Consider the following 18,100-nt stretch of genomic DNA (forward strand, 5'->3'; position numbering starts at 1 on the left):
CTTGAGGGGGTTCCAGGGGGTCCCCAGCAAATTGATGAATTGTTAAACTTCAGCATTATTTAATTTACAAATAGTTAACACAATTACAGAATGTAGAAGAATGGCTGTTTTGATCTTAGTTTCACTGTTATCTCTCTACCTACAATACAGACAGTCATGGGATTCTGGATCAAAATCATATCTAACAATAAAAGTATTCTCAGATTTGGGTCCGAGAGACAAAATCTCATCAAATGGGGGTCCATGGCTCTAATGTGGACTAAACTAGGGGTCCTCGATATGAAAAAGGTTGAGAATCACTGATCTAGATGACATGAAATGGCGGTCAGAAGTCTATCATAAATGCAAAACGCCTCAGCTTCCAGTGGGGGTTACATCCCCTCCGGACCTCCCCCATTTGTGTCCCTACCAATGTCAAAATCAAACCTACGCCCTTGTCTTGTTGTATCTTCATGACCCTGTAAACTCAATACCGTTTATGTTATCTTTAATTGAAAATTTTGGGAAGTTATCAGGATACAAAGTTAACTGGAATAAAACGGAGATAATGCCTATTTCCAACTTTGACTATACATCACTGAAGAATCAACTCAATTGGAACTGGTCCATTAAATGTATTAAGTACTTAGGTATGTTCATTCCTAGAAAATCGGAAGACTCTTTTAGTTTGAATTACCTTCCAGCAGTTAATAAAATATCGGAGGAATTAAAGAGAATTGGTCAGCTTCCCATTTCTCTTATGGGTAGAGTCAGCATAATTAAAATGTCTGTTTTGCCTAAATTTTAATATTTATTTCAAAATCTTACGACTATACCGCCACAATCATTTTTTAAAAGGGTTCAGAGTCTGCTGTCTTCTTTTATTTGGAACAACAAATCCCCACGAGTTCGGATGCCAGTGCTGTATTTACCATATGAAACTGGTGGCCTGAAGCTTCCCAACTTTTATTATTATTTTTTGTCAGCTCAACTAACTCAGATTAAACAATGGTTTTTAAATACTTCATGCTAGAGTAGAATCCTTGGATATTTATCCATACAACTTGGAACATCTACCATACATTGATTTCAGAGAAGTGGATAAAATCACCAAGAATCCTATATAAAATATGGCAATCTCATACAGAATTTGACTTTAAAAATCTCTTACACCAATCTCAGTGACTATGACAACGGCAGGATCTGAGTGTAATAGTTTGTGTTGTTTTGTTTGTCTATTTATCTTGTTTGTTTTTTGTTTTGTCTTTTATATCTTGAGGATATGATATGTTTGGATATCAATCAGGATCCCTGATTGTTTGGAGTAGGCTCGACCCTCATTACTCCACTGACTAACCTTTTATGTTTCCCTCCACATTGTCACATGATTGTTATATCTCATCATGTTGTGCTTCCCTTGCCTTGTTTTGTCTGTTTTGTGAATGAGATTTATGTATGTATACTCCTCGTGTTGTTCTCAAAAAGATAATAAAAAAAAAATAATAATAATAATTTTCTGATTAGATTTTCTGTTCAAATGATAATTAAATTGTGTTGTCAGTATGGTCTCTGGCAGGAAACCCTCTCGGTGCACGGGAAGTGACGAATCGAAACTTCAGAGTGAAAACCAAACTGTCTGCTAAACAGCAGCGAGCAGAGAAAGTTGGACTCATCACCTCTGCCACCAAGAGACACAAAGAAGAAGACATTTAGTGTCATGATGTCACTTTACAGGATTTCTGGGTAATCAAGTCCTTCAAACTTTCAAAAGATTCAGTTACCTCCTGCTGCCGCTTGGGGCGAATAAAAGCGAAGTTGCCTACTGAAGCACATTCTGGTTTTTGGTTGTGTGTAAATTTAGCAATCTAGGAACTGAAGCTTACTCTGAATGTACAAATATTAGGGACACTTCACTGTTTTCATGAAGTGCACTTAGTTTAGTTTAGTTTTATTTTTGCACAATTTAAAAAATAGACAAATGACAAAGATAACAAATAATATACAGTGCAGGGAGAGGCAGAAAACCCAATGGGCTTATTTGAAGCCTCCACCTAAAAAATGTTAAAATTTCACAATGTTGAAGTGATGAGGTGAATCCAGGTAAAAGCCATTATCTCTTATTGATTTCCCTTATTAAATCTCTACCGATCACAGAGGAGGAGATGTAGATGAAGAGAAGCAGACGAGTTATAGAAGGATTTTTCAGTTTTGAGACAGCTGAGATGTGGATTGTGCAAAACAGGCTGCAACTCAACATCAGGAAGATGATTCTAAGCCCTTCTGGATAAAACCATCAGCTAAGTGCCTAAAATGTAAATGGAGAACAGAATTCTGGGAACCTTCAAGAGAAGGACCTAACTGCAGGCTTGTGGGACGGTGACGTATTAAATATTTGTTTGACACGTTTGACCTGGATCACTCATCGAATGGTTTGTGGGAGCCGAAGCGGAAGTGTAGGCTGAAGTCGGTCGGTCGGCTAGCGGCTAAGTGGCTAACGCGATTTGCCATTGATTTGCCAAGTAGTTCTGCAACTAAAAAAAAAGCAACAAATGGTGTTGAGATTCAGCTCTCTGCTCACTACACAGGATAAACTTTTAGACCATTTGCTCATTTCTGTTATTTTAGTGCGTAGAAACTTACAGAAAGTAGAATGTACCAACTGCTGATAATGGGGCTAATTGTGGGTTCAAATTTAGGCCTTTCCCAAATGTAAACAGATGGAATAAAGTTTTGGGTTTTTTTGTGTTTTTTTTTATGTTAAAATAAATGTAAGCAGATTTCTTTCATACTGAGATAAATGTGTAAAATAGTGGATATTTCACGAAAGCTAGTCACTGCAATTAGCTTAGTTATAAATACAGTGAAAACATAACATCATTTTCATATTTAAATGTATGTGTTTATCAAAAACCGAGGTAGTACCATAAACTGTTAAAATAGGGTGTTAACCTGTCAATATCATAATCTGTAATTACATCAGACAACCAGCAGATGGGTATGAACCCAGTAAAAACTGACCGACACATTTGACCCTGCCCACGTTTAACGCGTCGCCACGTTTAACGCGTCGCCACGTTTAACACGTCGCCACGTTTAACACGTCGCCACGTTTAACACCGCCCCTGTTCAGCACGTCCCCGCCCTGCAAGCCTGCAGTCAGACACTTGGACACTGCTCGACTTTGTCTTTGTCTGCCAACAAGCCCCGCCCCTTCTGCATTTATTTTTTTACAGTTTTAGAATAGAACTAAAGTGGCGTCTGAACACATGATCAGGTCCTGGAGGGAGGAAGGTGCGGCCGTTTACTGCCGCTGTGTTTTAATTGGAGCTCGAAACGTCACACATGTACTGGTGTTAATAAATTCATGCACTTTTAGTGGCTTTAGCAGCTTTAAGTGTTCAAACTCTGCTTTTGCTCTATGCTTTGTTTTTTTCAGTCTGACACCTGATTTACGCTGGCAGGAGTGTGTGTTCACTCTTCTTTTTTTTTTAAACCATTCTGCAATAACTAAAAATGAGTAAAAATAAGTAAAAGTGTATTGAAATTTATTTTCCAGAAAGAAGAAATTACATACAAATACTGCTTATATTGTTGTTCTTGTTCTTCTTCTTCTTCTTCTTCTTCTTCTTCTACTACTTTTTCTTGTCCTTCTTCTTCTTGTTCTTGTTCTTTTTCGTCTTCTTGTTCTTTTTCTTCTATTTATTAGTAGCACTAGTAGTAGTAGTATTACATATCTAAAGTTGTATTGATTCTTGGAAAGCACTTTGTGCTACTGGCTTGAAATATAATAATATTATTATTGTTATTATTATATTACAGTAGTATTGTATTTTAATTTGAAGTATTTAAGTATTGATTCCTGTTAAGTGCTTAGTGTCTCTGCAATGGCAAAACTAATTAAGTTTAGAATTCTAACAATCAGAATAATCACAATAAAGATTTTACAGAAAATATTGAATACTTTACGGTGAACACACACACACACACACACACACACATACACACACACACCCCCCCCCACCACCACCACATACACACACACACCCCACATGCTCCTCAAATCAGGGTGTGAATGCAGTTTAGCTTGCAGCGTGTCACAGGGAGTTTTTCTTGCCGTCTTTATATATATTTCTACACATCCATTAACTGTAAAAGCTGCAGAGAGGCTTTATCTCTCTGCAGTCTCTCTCTGTATATTTAGCTTCTGTCTCCATGTCCTCCTGTGTGTGTTACACAATGGATGAAGCACGACAGGCGTGTGAACATGAGTCTGTCTTTATTCACAGACAACATGCCAAAATAAACTGATACCAATACAGAACTGCTGCCATGTTGAAAATATATATACAGCAGACTCTCTCTCTCTCTCTCTCTCTCTCTCTCTCTCTCTCTCTAGGTGTCTCTCCCTTTTCTCTGTGTCTGTATGCGTCTATATCTCCTTCTGTTTTTCTTTCTGTCTCTGTATCTGTCTTTATCTTTCTGTTCTTTTCTCTGTATCTGTCACTTTCTCTTTTTATCTCTCTCTGTTCTCTCTTTTTCTCAGTCTTAATTATATAATCTCTCTTCTTTCTCTCTGTTCTTCCTTCCCCTCTCTCTTTCCTCTTTCCTCCTTTCTCTCCCTCTCTGTCACTTTCTTTGCAGCATCACTCTTCCTGTCGTTATCGCTCCCTGTCCCTTTTTTCTCTCAATATATCTTTGTCTTTCGCTATCTGTTTCTCTCTGATTTCCATCCTTTTCCCTCTCTTCCCCTCTCACTCACTTTTTCTCACAAATCAACCTTTCCTTTTGCTCAGTTCCTGCCTTTTGTCTCTCTCTCTTCCTGTCTTCCTCTCTCAGTCTCCCTTTCTCCCTTCCACCCTCTTTATGGAGCTAATTTAATGACAGATTTAATGACAGGATTTATACTAATAGCTTAATTTCGTGAACTTGCAGCTTTGCTTTGAACTCAGATTTCAGATTTTCTTCAACAGCATTGCATGTCGAAGTTTTGGAATGAAATTTTCCATGAATATAAATCAAGCTTGTGCAGGTATTAAAGGGGTAATGAGTCAGATAATTACCATGCCACAGCACAAAATGACCATATTGACAGGGCTGTTGTTCAATACCAACTGACTCAGTGATTCTGAGATCTCTGCCTTTCAAAACTCACTTTTCGGCCTGTAACGAAAACTTGATTGAAAACTCGATTTTGTCAAAACCTGGAGGAATGATACATTTTGACACTGTGTTCTCCGCTGTATAAAAAAAATAAAAACATTAAACTATACCATAAGGTTTCGTAACATTTCACACTTTAAAAAGCCATAACTGCAGCACCAACGGTCCGATTTTGATGAAACGTGGAGGGACGGTGCATCTCGTTCCTGATTGGTCTATAGGAGGCGCCTGCATCATTCCTGGGGGACGACTTGTTTACTGTCGCCTTGTTAGCGAGAGGTAAAAAAACACACAAAAAAAAACAGAGCTAACGAATGATTCTGCTTCAGGGAAACATTAGTTATTCCCAATTTGTCAAGTCATCTGTCAGGCAGGAAAGAAAGCATGAACTCCAGGGCAGCATTAATAAGAGAGAGAGAGAGAGAGAGAGAGAGAGAGAGAGAGGGAGGGAGGGAGAGAGAGAAGAGGGGTGGAGAAAGACGGGAAAAAAGATAGAAAAAGGAAGAGACTGACTGTTGAGGATGTTTTTTGAGAGAGAGAGATCAGAGAAACAGAGAGAGAGAGAAAGCAGCACATTAAGAGTGAGATAAGAGGGAGAGAGAGACAGGGACGCAGAAAGAGAGACAGATGGGGAGATGAGAGACAGAGAGAGAGAGAGAGAGAGAGAGAGAGAGAGAGAGAGAGAGAGAGAGACTGACACAGCATTTCCTCCCCAGCTTTCATTCGGCTTCCTGCCACATCAACGTCTTTCTCTCTTTTTTATTTTCCTCTGATGATCTCTCTCTCTCTCTCTCTCTCTCTCTCGCTCTCTCTCAATTCAATTCAATTCAATTCAATTAAAATTTGCTTTATTGGCATGAATGTCACAACAACAATATTGCCAAAGCATCAAGAATCAATGAAACAAAATAATATTAACACAACATTAAGATTGATACATATTAATTACATATATATATATAGTATATCCTATGCATGTATTTGTGTGTGAGTGCTGATGAGGGGTTTATGTTTAGGGAAGGATGAAGGGGGACAGCAGCCATATTGAAATGAATCCCCAGTTAACAGTAATGTTATGGATCATATAGGAACAGAGTCATTCATTCTCTCTCTCTCTCTCTCTCTCTCTCTCTCTCTCTCTCTTTCTGTAAGCTACATTTCTGTTAAATGAAAACAATTGGGATGATAAGAACTCAGAAAAAAATGGATCTGCACAAAAAAAAAACCTTGGTGTTCTTATTCGGACCGAAACCTCTGTCCTCATATTTCTGAACGAGTGACGTCTCTTCTTTTTCTCTGTGTTTCTTTCTTTGCTCTGTTAAGGATTTGAGGCGAACCCGTCTATTAAAATTGCTTCATAAACAAAGAGTTTCATTCCAAAGTGATAAGAAGATATCGACTGTTTGAAAAATGACAAAACGACTGCCGGCATGAAAAACTCAGTTTAGTATCACTGATCTTGGCTTTATTGAGTCCTTTACTAACAAACAAATAAAACTGTTGGGGATGTAATCTTTTGTGTTTCTCAAATAATGAGCAATGAGCATCAGGAACATTTTTCTCCAACAAAATGAATATAAAGCATTTTGGAATAAACCCCTTCGAATAAATCTGACTAGACTTGCTTGAGAGGCAAATTATTATTATTATGTCTGTTTTTAGTAATGAACCACACGGTTTTGCGTTATATATTGTGTGTGTCCAGCAGAGGGGGAAAGTAACTAAGTACATTTACTCAAGTACTGTACTTGTACAAGTTGGAGGTACTGGCACTTTACTACATTCTGTGAGACTTTCTACTTTTTCCTCCACTACATTTATCTGCCGGCTGGAGTTACTAGTTACTTTGCAGAATAAGGTTTTACATGCAAAACATACGATAAGCTCATAAAATATGTTGCATTGTTAGAGTTTAAACTCCCCAACAGTATCTGGAGCAGTTAGACCGACAACATTAAAACACTTCTGACAGGTTCATGCTTCAATAATTTAACCCTCTGACAGAATGAGGACTTTTACTTTGATACTTCAGTTAATTTTACTGCTCATACTTCTATACTTTTACTTAAGTAAACTTTTGAATGGAGGACTTTTACTTTTAATTAAGTATTTTTCCGTTTATGGTATTGCTACTTTTACTTAAGTAAAGGATTTGAGGATTTTTACCTTTTTTGGAACTGACAGTATTTTAGCCTGCCATTTATGTATTTTATTACGAGAAGCCCATTGAGGACATATATTCATACATTTTATTAAGACTGTTTTCCCGACATAATTCTCTCATTATCTCGTGAGAGCAATGTAACGGACATAGAGTAATTATCTCGTTAACTTGAGAAAACTAAATTTTGTTTCTTCTTATATTGTTCCTTGAGATTTCCAACTCTGGTGTCTGACTGTGCACCTTGTGAACTTGTGACTTTAATGTTTGTTTAAAATTATTCCGTCATCACTCACCGTACTTAGGTGACCAAGTCAACTTTGCTTGAGTCACAAGTCAATCTCGAATCTTGAGGCACAAGTCTCAAGTCTAAATGTAGAACAGCAAGTCAAGTCAGAACAAATCAAGAGTCCAGTATCAATTTAATATCTTAAAGAAAACTAAATATCTAGGACTTTTCAATGCAATATGGTTTTAATAGGATAAAAACTTGGTAAGAGCATCATGAGTTTGATTTCTATAATCAGTTTCAACTTCAATAAATTCAATCATTCCATACAAATTCAGAAAACAGAATTTAAATTCAGTCGTCCGCTGGAACAAATCTCATCACTTTCAATCTAAGTCATTTACACAAACACAAGATCTCAAGTCAAGACTTTAGAAACCTTTTCAAGTCATCAAAGTACAAGTCAGAGTCAAGTCCCAAGTCACCAGAACCCAAGTCAAGTCAAGTCTCAAGTCTTCTCTTCATGCATCAAGTCAAGTCTCAAGCAATTGAAAATGTGACTCAAGTCCAAGTCATGTGACTCGAGTCCCCACCATTACATTTAACAAATGTAATTCCAATTAAAGTTATTTCTTCTTGTTTTCCTGGAGAGCCTCTGGCTCCTTCTGAAGATTCAGATCAGAGTTGGTTGGTTGCTTGTCGTCAGTCGGTCTGTAGACTTTGGAAGCAGCCTGAGCAGCTCAGGCTCTAAATCTGGATCATCTGTTAATCCCTCCTTCAAACTCACTTTTATAGACTCGCTTTTATGTAATGATGCTTAATCATCTGTCCTTGACCTCCCTTTTTACATTACCCCTTTGTTTTTTGCTTTGGTTAGTGCTCATACTCATACTCAATTATTATCATTATTATTATTATTATTATTATTATTATTATTAGCAGTAGTAGTACCAATAGTAGTAGCAGCACCATTAGCGGTCAGAAATGGGCAATAACACATCAAAATGTATCTTTTTACAAATTACAATTACTTGCTCGTCAGTTGTGTCAAAATGAATTACAAAATACTGGTGTCAAGAAATGTATTTAAATAAAATAGATGTTATTTGTATTTTGAAAATATAAAAAATACAATGAAGTATAATATTTGTATAATTTTTATTATCTTACACCGCTGACAATTCATGACACTAGGTGGGAGAAACAAAGCTCCAAAAACATCCCACATGGAGGGTTCGACAGGTCGTATTTATGTTAAAATTAATTAATTAATAATTAATAATTAAGTGAACACAGCTTTAGCATTAACAAAGTTGTCAACCTTTAGCTAACTAACTAATTGGCTATTTGTCTATGAATGTGTTTTGTTTTTTTGTTAGAAGTGACATGATTTTTTGCTGTACTAGATAGGTGTGTCAAACTTTTAATTTGATACAGCTATGATAAAAAAATGATCTGGTCCCATGTGACGTGCTGCTCTGGTCTCAGTTTACTGAATGGCAAAACATGCTAGCTAGCTAGCTAGATGATCCAGCTAGCAGCATGGAGGAACTTGTCTGCTTGTTGTTTTACTTCATTTCATGTCAAACTCAGTTGGTTTTAGTCTAATGTGCACTACTTGAAATATTACTTGCAGTAATATGAGCATAGGTTTTCACCTTATAGGCAGGTAGACAAGTGTATTTCAGGAATTTTATTGAACTGTAGCGGTGTCAAGCCAGAGATAGCAAGAGTGATACCCAAAGTAATACACACATTGTCTTCAAAAAACAAATGTGAAATTTAAAACTTTTTAATTAATTTGTTTTTTGCCTTTATTAATAGGGAGGCAGGGCAGAGAGGGGATGCAGCAAAGGGCATGGGCCGGATTTGAACCGCTTCAGTGTTATGCTCTCTACCTGTTGAGCCACCGGGGCCCGAACTTTGACATTTTCAAAATTAAATTTATGGCTTCAATGCTTCTTCTTTTTAACATATTTCACATAGTTCGGCGAACACAGGACGTTGTAGTTACATGGAGGACGAGCTAGCAGTCTGAGCCACCAGGGTGAAAAATAACAAACATGGCTTTTAATACAGCAAGGAAACGGGACACCAGGTGACATCAGTCCCAGGTGGGAATCCAACCGAGGACCTTTCAGTTACATAGAGAATGTTCTAGCTGACTGAACCATCAGGGCCACCAAGTGCTTCCCATGCTTGAAAAAGAATACTTCGGGTCTAGAGAACAACGGTCTGCTTAATAGACAAGGTGCTCACCGGACTGCTTCTGTAGACGTTTTCTTGGTGCGGAGACACCAGGAAATCCACAAAGTTCTATAAGCACAGACCGCACTCAGGACAGAAGAACAGAAACATATCAAAATACTCACTGGAATGATTACATTAACATTGAAGTGAAACTGGACATATGGCACCTTGCATATGCTTCGATAAGTCATTCTGGAGTCACGTGGAGACCGGAGACCAGCAGCAAGGTGAGTGTTAAGAGAAACATTAAGGAAACCGTAAAGTTAAATCAAAATGACTCGACCTGACAGGACCTGATGCCTCTGGTTTCAGCATCCACATGAGGAAACTGAAAGTAACATATCTAACAATGTCAAGGAAATGAACATCCAAAACAACTCACCCACACCAACAAAAATAACTGCCAACCACATGCAAATAAAAACAAGCAACACAACACCAAACTGACATCCTGCAGGTACCTGGTGTTCAAAAAGAAAAGGGGATGCAACACAACATTAAAGGTCCAACATATTTGTCAATAAATGTTTTACTTTGGAACTAAAGGTCTTGTTTTATATTCTGGATACTCCATCAGGATTCTTGCCTTCACTGTGCTGTGGTCAAAATAAAGTGGATGATATCTGAGTTTGATAGTTCCTATTTTAAAAATAACCTGATCTAGAAAGTAGGTGTAATTTTAGTACTTTGAAATACAAAGGAACCTCCCAAATGTGTAATAAAAAATAACATAAATTATGTATTTTTTAGACTCCAAGCAAATACAAATGACAAAATACACAAAAGTAATTAAATACGCATTTCAAATACATTTAATTACAATACTGCCCATCTCTGGTAGCAGTAGTACCAGTCGTAGTAAGTAGAAGCAGCAGCAATAGTATTAGTATCAGTAGTACTAGTAGTACATTCAGAAAAGTAGCTGTAGTAGTGGTAGTGGTAACAGTTGTAGTATTAGTAGCAGTAAAATTATTATTAGTAGTAGTAGCAGTATAGCAGTAGTAGTACATTCAGAAAAGTAGCTGTAGTAGTAGTGGTAGTGGCAACAGTTGTAGTATTAGTAGTAATATTATTATTATTAGTCGCAGTATAGCAGTAGTAGTAGTAGTACATTCAAAAAAGTAGCAGTATAGTAGTAGTAGTAGCAGTAGTTATGAATTTAGGTCACAAAGATTAACAGGGAAATAATAATAGTTTTATTTTAAATTAACAAAAATAAATTTAATTTCTATATTATTATTATTAGTAACAGTAGTAGCCTATAGCAGTAGCAGTAGTAGTAGTGATAGTAGTAGTAGTAGTAATAGTAGTAGTAGCAGCAGCAGTAGAAGTAGTAATAGTAATAATAGTAGTAGTAGTAACAGTAATAGTAGTATGATGTGTAGGCTGCTAAGAATTTAGATCACAAAGATTAACAGGGAAATAGGAAATTTTTTTAATTAACAAAAACTATTTTTTATTTCTACATCATTATTGTTATTAGTAGTAGCCTACTAACAGTAGTACTAACAGTAGTAGTAACAGTAGTAGTAGTAGTAGTGTTTTCTTGCTTTTTTTTTTTTGCTTTTCTTCATAACTTCCCTCAGTGTGACTCTACTCGGGGAGATGTGTGTATGAATGAATCTCATTAATATTCCCTCCAGCCTATAGAGCAGAACACAGCGCGGACTGGGTTGTGTACATCACTCAGACAGCAGATAGGACGCTGTGTGTTGCGGGCCAATAGTCACTCAGTTACACAACCGCTTTCAGTTTCCCAGCCCAGCCTGGTGGCTCCCCGCCCACCGCTGCTCTCTGCTGCCTGCCTGGCTGCCTGGCTGCCTGGCTGGCTGGCTGGCTGGCTGGCTGCTGGGCGGACTGGGGCCGATCCGATCCGACCAGTTCCGTATTCTCTCCCCGAGTTATTTCCACCCAGTACAGACTACGGAGGACCTGGCAGTGTCATGGTGGACATTCCTGCTCAGCCTCGGCATCCATAACTCCGAAGGGAGACGGAAAGTGAGCAGGAGGTAAGGAAGGCTTTTTATTTCTTATTTCTAACACTGCGCGTTTCACACGGATGGCGAATTCATCAGCCGACGTCGGTCGCGTACAGCCAAACTTTGACGCTGCTGGACCTCCTCTCTCTCTCTCTCTCTCTCTCTCTCTCTCTCGCTCTCTCTCGCTCTCTCTCTCTCTGTATGTATGTCTCTCTATCCCCCCCCCTCCTCTCTCTCTCTCTCTCCCCTGAAACGCAAAGTGCGTCGCCGTGCAAACACATGCGGGATATTATCGTCACGCCAAAATGCCAAATGCAACGCAAATCCCGCCTGCGTGTGTTTCCACTGGTGTCGTTTTAAGGCCGTGACTTGTTCCCTCTGCAACTTTTACTGTCGATACGTGCTGCGTGCGCGCGCGCGCGCGTGTGTGTGTGTGTGTGTGTAGATGCACGGGATGCATGGCGCGCGTGCGTATGTGCATGCGTAGGAGCGTATTTCTGCGCGCGCACGTGTATGTATAGCCTACACGAGCGTGCGCGTGCGTGTATAGCCTATGTGTATATATATAGGTGTGTGAGTAGCCTGTATGCGCGCGTGTGTGTGTGTGGCGTCCATTGATGTTGTTTTGACACAGGTGACGTAGACCGTGACGCGCCTAACGATGAGATAAGCAGATCCGCTCCATGTGAATAAATAACACGCCTGCTCAGTGTGTGTGTGTGTGTGTGTGTGTGTGTGTGTGTGTGTCTCATTGACGGACATTGAGGGGATTTCTGAGCTGCGCACTTGAGATTTTTCTAGCAAAACCGACCCACGCTGAACCAAAGAATCACTGCTCACTCTTTCCTCTGTCTGTAGTTTCTGCACAGAGCTGTGGAGGGAAAACCCACAGAGATACACCTTCACATTTGTCACACAGAGTTTACCCACATGACATGCATCTTTAGGATGTAATTTACATGAAGATATAGGGTCTTTCCCTGATGAAAAATCACTATAATATTCCTAAAGGGACCTATATGCTCAGATGTGAGTTCATACTTAGCTTATTGTACTTTATCTCCCATGGTGACACTGTAATATTCCAATAATATTCCCACAGGGACTTATACTGAGTCTGTGATACTAAATACTGAGTTTATAGTGACCATACTGTACTTTATGGTATTTTTATCTGTTATAGTGTCACTATGATATACATATAATATTCCCATAAGGACCTGTATGTCTGTGATACACAATAGTGAGTTTATACTGACTTCAGCGCACGTTACCTCCCATGATAATATTCCTATAATATTCCTATAGGGACTCAAAGTGTGTCTGTGGTTCTCAATAGTGAGTTTATAGTGACCTTGTTGTACTTTTACATTTTTTTAATCTCCTATGGTATCACTATAATATTTGTAAAGGGACTTATAGTGTGCCTGTGGTATGAAATTATGAGTTTATGCTGACTTTTTTTTTTTTTTCACTATAGCATCACTATAAAATTCCTACAGGAACTTATAGGCCTAGTGTGTCTGTGGTATTCAATACTGAGTTTAAACTGACCTTATCTTTATAAAGTAGATTTACAGTATACATCATAATAAGTAGTGTCAAACTGATGTAGCCTTAGTTATATGAAGAGAGGGTCTTTCCCTAATGAAAAATCACTATAATATTCCTATAATGTGAATGTGGTACTCAGTAGTGACATTATTGTACTTTGTGGTATTTTTTTCTCCTATAGTATCACTATAATGTTCCTATAATATTCCTATGGGGACTGTGTGTGGTACTCAACAGTGACTTTATAGTGGCGTTCAAGTTCAAGTGCAAGTTAGACTTTATTTGTCCCACAAGGCAATTTGAGATGCAACAAGGCGACACATAAAAACATGTTATAGTACTTTATGGTGTTTGTATCTTCTATAGAATCACTATAATATTGCTGTAGGACTCATACTGTAGTTTTGTTGTGTAACTGTATAGTATCCTTCTACAGTTTATTATAGGATTACTATAATACGTTTGAATGACCCATCTTGTTAGGCTGACATAAATCCGAGGTCAGGTAAATATATATAATATACTGAACAAAAATATAAATGCAACATGTAAAGTTTGTATATATTAAATAGTATTAAACTGGTGAAAGTTATATGAGGACGGGGTCTTTTGAATACAGTCTACCTGCCAAACTAATAGTTTACTTCTGTAATTGTTATTATGGTAAAATTGATAATTATTACTATTTCGTTGTAGCCTGTAATCAGGGAATGGGACAAAGGAGTGAGTCAGACCTGAATGGTGACTAATCCCAGATCCCAACACATTTACTGGCTGGCTCACTTCATTTACTGTAACTGCAGCCTGGGGTTCAAGCCTGCAGGCTGCTGACACAACCACATCAGATAAATAGCTTATAAATAGCTTTGCACAATGAATATGAAACTTCCGAGTGGGTTTGAACGCATCACCGCGAAACTCAGCATTCATATCTGTATCTATATTTGACACAGGCAAACCCAAATTCATTCAAATCCATCAAAGGGGGATTGAATGGGGCCACGTTGGAGTGTTTAGCTATTCATAGCAAGGGTAATCCATAGACGGATGCATGTAGGTCAAAACTGTGACAATCTTGTTGGATGGATGTCCGTGTCTCTGTATTAAACGATGAGTGTTAAAACCTAAAAAAAAAAAATTGAACATTCCCATCGAGCTAATCTTCACCTGCGGCAGTCTGGAGTCTCGAAACTTTCCTGTTAAACTGCAGACTCACGGCTTGTGGCTATATTTGTAAAGTGTTTCTGGGTTATAATAATTCAGGATAATAGATACAGCTATTAGATACACGACACACTCAAATTTATCTTTTTCCAGCTTCATTCAGTCTCACCTGGGCTTATTCTGTCTCATGCCATCCAGATAATTTTACGTACCTTTTCTGAACAAAGTAGATCGGCAACGCTCCCAGCAGCCGGCAACCAAGTGAGACGCAGGGTCAGAGTTTCCTTCAGATGTCTCCTGGCAGCAAAATGTTACTGTGTGATGAAAGCAACGATGCTGAGGCAACTCTGTGAGCACTGTTGCCCCGTTGGAGCTGCCTAAAAAGTTGCCCTGTGCATCACTGTTTGTGTTTTTGGTTTCGGGGAGGCAGGAGGAGAGAAGTGGGTTTGTGAGCTGGAAGGTTGCTGGTTCGAATCCCCTGATTGGCTGGGGAAAAATTTGGAAGAAAAGCTTGCATGCTTAGCTAACTTTTGCTGGATAAATGGATGCTAAAGTGACAGGTAACTGCTTGAAAAAAAAAATCTTTATATTTATACAGCACTTTTCAAACCACAGTTACAAAGCGTTTTACAAGGGATAAAAAACATATAAAACCAGCAAAATCAATAAGTCGAGAAATATAGAAACAAGGCAAAGACATAAAAAGGAAAGTTAAAAACAAATAACATAAAAGCAAGTCTATAAAAGTGAGTTGCTGAAGAACCGATCGCCTCTTCTTTTTAATCTAGATTTTGGAACAGGCAGTAGGAACCTGCTGTACCTGAGGCTGCAGTCTGGATCTTATGGGGTTGAAGGTCTAAGATATAGCTTGGTGCCAGAGCCGTCCGTGCCTTAAATATGATCAATAAATTATTAAAATCAGTTCTGAAGCCAGTGTAAAGATGCTAAAATTGGGGTGATATGATCTTGTCTTTTTTTTGTTCCAGTATTGAACTTCAAATTAGAACTTCAATACCCAGAAATCCTGTAAGGTGACATCACTAAACTGTTTACCAACCGGCCGGTCTGTGATGCTTTATACCAGAGGTGGAGACTCGAGTCGCAGTTTTAACTGCTTGAGACTTGCCTTGATGCATGAAGAGAAGACTTGAGACTTGACTTGACTTGGGTTCTGGTGACTTGGGACTTGACTCTGACTTGTACTTTGATGACTTGAAAAGGTTTCTAAAGTCTTGACTTGAGATCTTGTGTTTGTGTAAATGACTTAGATTGAAAGTGATGAGATTTGTTCCAGCGGACGACTGAATTTAAATCCTGTTTTCTGAATTTGTATGGAATGATTGAATTTATTGAAGTTGAAACTGATTATAGAAATCAAACTCATGATGCTCTTACCAAGTTTTTATCCTATTAAAACCATATTGCATTGAAAAGTCCTAGATATTTAGTTTTCTTTAAGATATTAAATTGATACTGGACTCTTGATTTGTTCTGACTTGACTTGCTGTTCTACATTTAGACTTGAGACTTGACATTAATGACATGGACTTGACTTGGACTTCAGACTTGTGCCTCAAGACTTGAGACTTGACTTGGGACTCGAGCAAAGCTGACTTGGTGACACCTCTGCTTTATACCAAAGGAAAAACAAAGAGACGAGAGAGGAAAAGCTGTAACATTGGTGAGTCCGGGTTTCTCTGGACGGAGCTGCTCTCTGCTGTTTAGGAGACGGTTTGGATTTCAGTCTGAAGTTTCGATTCATCTCTTCCTGTGTGGAGAAGATTTCCCACCGGTGACCAAACCCAAAACTAGAATTTCATTTGTACAAATTGAGTGAATCTACAGCGTCTCAGTTAGGAGGGATGGGCTCTTGTCTGATGCAGCATCACTTTGTGATTTAGGCTGATAAAGCTGCTGTATTTTGATATAAAAATCTTGCTTAGTACAGCTTTAAAGCAGAGTGTTCAGTGTTTGTTTCTGTGGACACACTAACTAATTTATCACTCCCATTATTTGAGCAAAAACTTCTTCCTTTATTGTCTTTATAATATCTAAAATATGGTTTAAGATGGGTGTATTTTTACATGAAAATCTTGCTTAGTGCAGCTTTAAAACATGTTCTAACATACTGATTGCTGTTTTTTATTCCCTAGGTAATTAATCCAAAGTTCATCAGACAGTGCTTTCTCACCGTGTTTCCCTCTAAGAGAATGAAGGAGTCAGCAGCAGCAGCAGCTTCGTCATAATGATGGATGTACCGACCGGGACCGGGCTGACCATGCAGAGGTCGCTCCAGTGTTAACAGGTCTTTGGCCCCGTTGTTATCGGCCGACCTTTGACCCCCTCTGGATTAAAAATGGCGCCCCGGCTGAGACGGGAAGAGAAGCGAGACATCTCACTCTCTGGGAATACTGGGAATTCGACGAAGCTGTTCGTGTGAAGCGGCACCGGGCAGAAATGCTCAGCGGGACGAACCTGGTTCAATAAAAGTTGAGTAAAATCCTGGCAGAGCGGGAGACTTTACTGAGGAAAAAAACGACTAGAACCAGGAATTTGGGTTCAGGATGGAACTGGATTTTTCACAGTTGTTATCGAATCTATTTGACTATCTGTTACCTCTCATTTAGCCCACTTTTTTTAAATTGTGGCTAGTGAGGACGTCTTTGCACTAGCCTGGACTAACATAAGCCGGTGTTGTGGGGGTGAATGGAGGTGTGTGACGCTCCATTAGACCCCATTCAATTCAAAACTGAAAAAATCCTACTATTACGAAAATTTAGCAGTTGCCTGTAACTGTAAAACTTCCATTCCTCGCTGTTGTGAATGGACGTTCCCGACTCTCTGGACGCCTCCCTTCAGCTTCCCTCCTCTGATCCCCCCCCCCCCTCACCCACCTTCATCCCGGACCTTAACTGACCCTGGGTCAGTTATCTAGCCGCAGCATCACCAAACTCCAAACATGGCCGCCACAGGAAGGAGGCACCTGGTCAGAGACTTTAACCATTTCATCACCTGTTACCTGTGTCGGGGATACCTGATCAAACCCACCACCGTCACCGAGTGCCTGCACACCTGTGAGTAGGACACGCACACACACACACACACACACACACACACACACACACACACACACAAGCACGTGTCAACCTTCTGTCTTACTCAGTGGGTGATTTGTGTAACTTAACAGAGGATAAATCTAGCTTAACAAGGTGAACGGAAGGTAAGAATTAGTTCTAACAAGATTGTGGCATCCCGCTCTATACTCCCTAATCTCCCCTGTGGTTCATTTCTTTATCTCTTTCTTCCTCTTCTTTCCTCCCTCACCCTGTTTCCACACTGTGAGAAACACGATCAAAAAGTCACTGAAGTTCATTAATTTCCCACAGAGCTGAGCGACCAGGGAAACTCAACAAGCTGGTCGCCACGTCATCAACCGGCAACAACCAATCAGATTTCTGCGCTTCCTTGTTTCCCTGGTTTAGTTACATGAACAGTAGTTCTGCCTGACAAGTGCAAAATATCCGAGAAGTTGATTCCAAAGCTTCTCAGTTTTCTACAACTTTTATTTGAAAGACGACAGGAATAAAAACGTCTCACAAACGAAGAGAACGGTTGCATTTATTG

General features: G+C 39.0%; 2 protein-coding genes across 2 annotated transcripts in view; one reads left to right on the forward strand and one right to left on the reverse strand.

Annotated features, from left to right (window-relative positions):
- Positions 1 to 225: 225 nt before the first annotated feature.
- The window catches only part of slc22a15 (solute carrier family 22 member 15), a 438,052-nt gene continuing 420,177 nt past the window's right edge, over positions 226 to 18,100 (reverse strand). Inside the window, exon 14 of the transcript XR_013507217.1 lies at positions 226 to 304. The gene's annotated coding sequence lies outside the window, so the exon portion shown is untranslated. The remainder of the gene's footprint in view (positions 305 to 18,100) is intronic.
- pcgf5a (polycomb group ring finger 5a) overlaps positions 11,578 to 18,100 on the forward strand; it is a 34,687-nt gene continuing 28,164 nt past the window's right edge. The window contains exons 1-2 of the mRNA XM_078288773.1: positions 11,578 to 11,788; positions 16,630 to 17,550. Coding sequence (XP_078144899.1) covers positions 17,436 to 17,550 — 115 coding nt within the window. The 5' untranslated portion in view covers positions 11,578 to 11,788; positions 16,630 to 17,435. The remainder of the gene's footprint in view (positions 11,789 to 16,629; positions 17,551 to 18,100) is intronic.

Source organism: Centroberyx gerrardi, chromosome 15 (genome assembly GCF_048128805.1).
Source record: "Centroberyx gerrardi isolate f3 chromosome 15, fCenGer3.hap1.cur.20231027, whole genome shotgun sequence".
NCBI classification, from domain to species: Eukaryota; Metazoa; Chordata; class Actinopteri; order Beryciformes; family Berycidae; genus Centroberyx; species Centroberyx gerrardi.